This window comes from Trypanosoma cruzi, genomic scaffold (genome assembly GCF_000209065.1).
Source record: "Trypanosoma cruzi strain CL Brener 1047053517005 genomic scaffold, whole genome shotgun sequence".
NCBI lineage: Eukaryota > Euglenozoa > Kinetoplastea > Trypanosomatida > Trypanosomatidae > Trypanosoma > Trypanosoma cruzi.
This window is the reverse complement of record NW_001849146.1, coordinates 13,478-19,382: the sequence shown is the minus strand read 5'-3', so window position 1 is coordinate 19,382 and position 5,905 is coordinate 13,478. Positions and strand designations below refer to the sequence as shown.

At 64.5% G+C, this 5,905-nt stretch overlaps 1 protein-coding gene across 1 annotated transcript, besides 2 other annotated features; it reads left to right on the top strand.

Annotated features, from left to right (window-relative positions):
* On the top strand, positions 1-5,905 carry Tc00.1047053506645.9 (dispersed gene family protein 1 (DGF-1), putative; the record flags this gene model as incomplete). Its single annotated transcript, XM_799324.1, has 1 exon — positions 1-5,905. A coding segment is annotated over one exon (5,905 nt), but the record flags the coding sequence as incomplete, so codon positions are not given.
* Positions 1-5,905: a sequence feature (areas not merged during assembly with more than two copies in the genome that could not be assigned to a particular haplotype).
* Positions 1,423-1,476: a microsatellite.

Below are 5,905 nucleotides of genomic sequence, written 5' to 3'. Positions count from 1 at the left end.
ATTGTCGTGACGTTACCCGCGCGGTTTGTGGTGGGGTGCAACCTGCAGGGCGATGAGGAGGTGTCGTACGACGGCGTGTTTCCTGAGGAGGTGGAGGTGTTCAGGTGTGGCACATGCAACGACGACGCGGCGTGCTACATGCCCGGGACGGAGTCGGTGGACCGCAGCTCGTGCTCGTGCAGCTGCAAGGACGGATGGCATGGCGCGTCGTGTCTTCCCTTCGAGGTGCCCGACACGGTTGTGCCGCCCGTGGCGGAGAGAGCCGTCGACGGCGACACGAGCTGCGTGGTGGAACAGACGTTGAAGAACGTTACGCTGAACATGTGGAAGACGCATCACTGCTACGTGGGTGTGACATTCAGCGGCGTGGGTGCCACGCTGACGTTTTCCTTCGACAGTATGCCGCTGCATCTCCCCATCAACATCACGCTCACTGGGTGCACATTCCGTGGGGGTGCCGCGCTGCAGTTTGTTGGTGGTGCTGAGGCGGCCGAGTCATCCGGCGTCCTGATCCGCGTGAGCCAGACTGTAATGCGGTCTTCCGTTGTTGCTTTTGCAGCTGCCCTTCCGCAGCACTGCGACATTGCCGTCACGGAGGTTGACGCGGTGCAGTCCTCTGAGGTCCAGCTGCTTGACACTAGGAGGAACAAGTTCGGCGTATTTTTACTGATGAACGTCGTGTTGAGTGCGTCCTCTTTGTTGGCCAGCAACGTCAAGGCGCGTGCAACGATGTACGGTGGGTATGGTTTGTACTCGACAGGGACGCTGATGCTGTTGGATGGCAGCTCGCTGTACACGCAGTACTGCAGTTTTGATGGGTACGAACACCTGTTTTACGTGTGCAGGCCGAGTGTGAGTGACCACTCCGTTTTTGCTTTGCTCAACAATACAATGTCCTCCGGGACAAGCCTTCTTTATCTGCGCCACGGATTCAGCGTGTCGGATCACAGCGTGTTGCGCGTGGTGGGGAACAGCGGCTCCGTGTCCAACGCCATATATTCACTAGGCTTTTTTACCGTTCGCCATTCAAGCTGGCTGGATTGGCGTGACAACGACGTGGGTGTGGGTGCGATGTTTCATTACTCCATAATAACTACTGTGAACATCGACGGCAGCAGTGTGGTGACATTGACAGGCTGCACGATGGGCTTTACGGGGTTGTCGGTACCTCTGCTATCGCCGGCTGACGCCGACTACCGGTTCGTTGCTGGGTGTCTGACGGTCGCGGGACGATTGGTGACGACGGCGGTAGAACTGGAGCTGAACGGCATCACCAACGTGACGACGGTTGCGGTGTGCGGGGAGTGCACGAAGGAGGGCGACTGCTTTGCTCCGCTGACGGCGGCGGTCAGCGACTGCAATTGCCAGTGCGCTGCTGGAGGGCACGGCGATGTGTGCGTCCCGGCGCCTGTGCCTGCTGGCCCGCCACCGCCCACGCCGCCAGTGCCGCCACCACCGCCGCCGTCACCGCCGCCGGTTGGTGAGTGCATCAGCGAGATGGTGTATCCCGAGGTTGCGCAGGCAGTGGGCGGCGGGCTGTCGTGGCTGTGTTACCGCAACGTGACGTTCAGCGGGGGCGGCATGAGCCTGACGGTGCTGATAGGGGCGATGACGGGCGACGTGGTGAATGTCACGTTTGATGGATGCACGTGGAGGGACGGCGCCGTGCTGTTACTGTTGGGCAACGTGCACGCCGCTGTGGAGTCGCTGAACATCTTCGTCACCGGCAACACATTTAGTGACGCGCTGCTCAGCCCGGAGGGTGTGTTTCCACCGCGCACGAACATCACGATCAGCGGGAACCGCTTTGCGGTCACGAGGCTGATCCCTCGGCAGGGTTTGGACATTATGAGGCTGTCGTGTGTTGCGATGAATGAGCTGGCGATCAGCAACGACTCCGCGGTGGTGCTGAGTGGCAATGTGTTTCAGAGCGTGGCGGCATCGTCAAGCGTCATTCACGTTTTCAGATCTGCGCTGAGCGTGTCTTGGCACTCCGTGTTTGCGGTGGTGGGCAACACGTTTCACATGGCTGGCGGTGACAGTACGCTGATATATCTTAAAGGGTCTAGATACTCCTCATCGCTGAGTGTACTGAACAACTCTGCCGTGGTGATCCGAGGCAACGCTGTGACGAGGCCGGTGAAGTGCTTCGTGTTACTTATTCGGACCTTAGACGTGGAGTCCCATTCAGCGGTTGTGTTTCAGGGCAACGAGATGCAGCGAAGCTCGGTTGTGTTTTATTCAAGCGACTCCTCCAACATCTACTACAACTCCTGGCTGCAGTTGAGCGGCAACCTCTGCCGTGAATCCCCATCGGATGCGTTTGCTTTTCTTTATCCCAAAGTGAATCTCCGCGACTCCACGGTGTCTGTGTCCCGCAACCAATTCATGTCCAGCACGGTCTCGCCAACGATGCTGCTGATACCTCAAATTTCCCGCGATCTCACAAACGGAGCGATTGTGGCCGCGTGCAACACTGTGAACGGCGAGGAGGAGGCGTACTACAGCATCCCGTCCGTGTACAATGCCACCATCCTGACCTGCAGCGACCCATGCGCCCTTGCGACATCGTGCTTCCCTGCGTACACGACGACGGCCTCGAGTGATGGCTGCGCCTGCACGTGCGCGGAGGGTGGCCACGGCGATGCGTGCCTGCCCGTCGCTGTCCCCGAGCCACCGAGCACCGACGGCGCCGACTTGTGCGTGCGGGACGTGCGTGTGGATGTGGAGGTGAGCGCCGGTGTCGGGACGTCGGTGGCGTGCTACGTTGGCGTGACCTTTTTGGCGGACGTCGTGGTGGACGTGGGGTCGATGTCAGGGAGCGTGCGCAACGTGACGCTGGCGAACTGCCTGTTTGTGCGCGGAGCGAGCCTGTACGTTGTTGGGTGGCGGTCCGACCTGTCTGCTGGCGAGCGCGTCGATGTGTTGATCAGCGGGCTTGAGTCGCGCTCCGGCGGCGGCGTGGTGGTAGCGAACCGATTTCCGCCGGGCTCGCGCGTCACTGTGGTGGACTCGGTGCTGATTGCAGAGAAGCGTGTTGCGTACCGCGGAGACCACGGCCTTGGCGACGCCTCCGCATGCCTCGTGGTGCAGAACGTGAATCTGACTGGGAGCGTGTTGACCATTGCGCGCACGCAGGTGGCGGCTGTGTTCCGCGACGCTGTTGGCGTGTTGTTTGTTGGCGGCGTGGCGCTGTCGTCGCGCGGTGCGCTGTACGTGGACGGACTGTCGGTGCAGACGGCGCTGGGGCTGTGCGTGTCGGTGGAGGGCGGTGTTGCTGCCAGCGGCGGCTCCGTGGTGGCGTTTGTTGACAGCGACTTCCTGCTGTGCGAGCACGCGGTGTCTGTGCGTGGGGCTGTGAGCGTGTCGGGCTCCGCTGTGGCGCTTGTGCGGAGCGACTTTTTGTCGACGGAGGACTACGCGGTGGCGTTTTATTCGACGGTGAGTCTGGCCGGTGGGTCGATGCTGCTGGCGAAGGGCAACGTGCACGACGGCGTCTCGAGGGAGATGCTCTACGCCGCTGGCGCTGTGACCGCTGCTGGGAGCACGCTGAGCTTTGTGCGCAACCGAGCGCTGCTGCCGCGGATGCTGTCGCTGAGCCTGTCGCTTGCGGCTGGGGCGCATTTGAGGGTTGCGTGCAACGACGCTGGTGGCCGTGTCCTGTCGACGGCGGAGGAGTACGCAGCGGCTGGTTTTGGCGACGCTGGGAGCATCGACGTTGTTGGGTGCGACGCGTGCGACAGGGACACGCACTGCTACGCGCCCGGGACGGCGGCGGCGAGCATGAGGAACGGTGTGTGCGTTTGCCTGTGCGGCAGCGGCGGGTACGGCGAGACGTGCGTGCCTGTGGGAGCTCCCGCGCTGCCGCCTGCTGTGGGCACTGCGTCGAGTGTGTTCTTCCGCGAGGGCGTGACGGTGCGGTCGGTGTTCGTTCTGCCTGCCGGCGCGAGCGAGGTGACGCTGCGCCACGTTGTGCTGGACGGCGTGAGTCCGGTGCTCTACGTGCCGTGGATGGCGCGGGATGGCGTGCGGATTGTCGTGCAGAACGTGTCGCTGCAGAACGGTGCCGTGCTGTACGTGATGGGCGGTGGAGCGTTGCGCGGTGCGGGAGCGGCGGGGAGCGACGAGAGCGGGCCGGTGGAGCTGTCCGTGTGCGATGTGGAGGCGCTGAACGGTGCGCTTGTGCTGACCGGCACGTTCCCCGCGGGGTCCGTGCTGACGGTGACCGACTCCCTGCTGGTTGCCGCGAGGTCGACGCCGCTTGTGTATCTTCCCGGCTCGCAGTCCTCGCCGTACGCACCGGTGCTTGTGCTGTCGGGTCTGCGGCTCGTGCGGTCCGTGCTGGTTGTGTCCGGCGTTGCTCTCGTGACCGTGATGACTGGTGGGCGGACGGTGGTGGTGGACGGCGCCGTGCTGGAGCTCGTCGGTGGCGGTGTCGCGCTGGACGCGGCTGTGCTCGGTGGCGACGATGCGTTGTACGCGAGTGCGCGCGTGGTAGCGTCGGGGGGCGCTGTGCTGCGTGTGTCGGGGAGCCAGGTGTACGCCGCGCATGGGTTTGTGTTTGACAGCGGGGTGGAGGCCAACGCGTCCGCCGTCGTGGTGAACGACAACGCCGGTGCGCTGACCGATGGCGCGCTGCTGGAGCTGCGGGGGTCGGCGTCGTTTGCGTCCGGGTCGTGGCTGTCGGTGCGCGGCAACAGCATCAGCGGCAGGCTTCTGTCGGTGCCGTCGTACCCGCGCCGTGCGGACCTTGCGCAGAGCACGCTGACGCTTCACGGGAACGTCGGCAGTGGGCCTGTCGTGATGGACGGCACCGTTGCACTCGGGGGCGCCGGCCGAAGGTTCGTCGTGGGGTGCCTGACGCTCAACGGGCAGGCGCTGCAGCCGATGGACTACAGGTCCGCCGGCATCATCGGGGAATTTCGCCCCGTGGCGTGTGGCGTGTGCGACGCCGGCGTGCGCTGCTTTGCTGCTGCGACGAGGGCGATGTCGGGGTCGTGCCGCTGCCGCTGTGCTGAGGGCGGGTACGGGCGTGACTGCCTGCCGGTGTACCTGCCGCGCGTGGACGGGTGCAACCGCACGCCTGGCATGCCGCTGCTGAGCCACACGGCGACGCTGACGGAGACGCGCAGCCTGACAACAACGTGGACGGCGACGCCGAGACCAACACCGAGCCTGAGCGCGGCGCACTACAGTCCGACGCAGTACGGGCCGACGGAGACCCTGCAGGTGACGGAGACGGTGGCGCTGTCGCCCACGCGGACCCCGACAGCGTCGGTGAGCAGCACGCTGTGGTGGAGCGACGTGGCGTGCCCGACGCTTGCCGTGACGACGACGGCGGCTGGTGGGAGTCTGACGCAGAACGACATCCGCGGCGGTGGGAGCGCCGTCCCGACACTGCTGATGGTGTCGCTGCCGCCGCCGTTTCGGTGGGCACGCGATCCGCAGCTCAGCACGCACCTGAGCTTCGTGCCGGTGTCGACTGCGCAGCCGAGCGGGTTTGGCGGTTCTTGGGGAGCGATGTTGAGCAACGCGACGTGGGTGCGCAACGCGACGAATCCGTCCACCGTCCTGGAGCTGGCTGTGCCCGTGCACCGCGGTTACTTCACTGCTGCCGACGAGACGATAGTCATTCGCTGCGACGCTGCGGCGGTGTTCGGGGGCTGCAAGGGAGTGCTGCTTGGGTCCTTCACGATCAGGTCCGACACGCTGCCCGCCGCTGCCAGCGTCCTCTCGGCGATCACCGGTGTCGTTGCGGGTGCGGCGGCTGTTGCCGTGGTGGTGACCGGCGGGCTGGGCTCCATCCTGGAGATGCAGGCACTCGGCGTGTTTGCGAGGATGTCATGCGCCTCGGCGCAGGAGCGTGCGAGCACCGTTGCGCTGCCGTACTTCCTGTCGGTGTTTG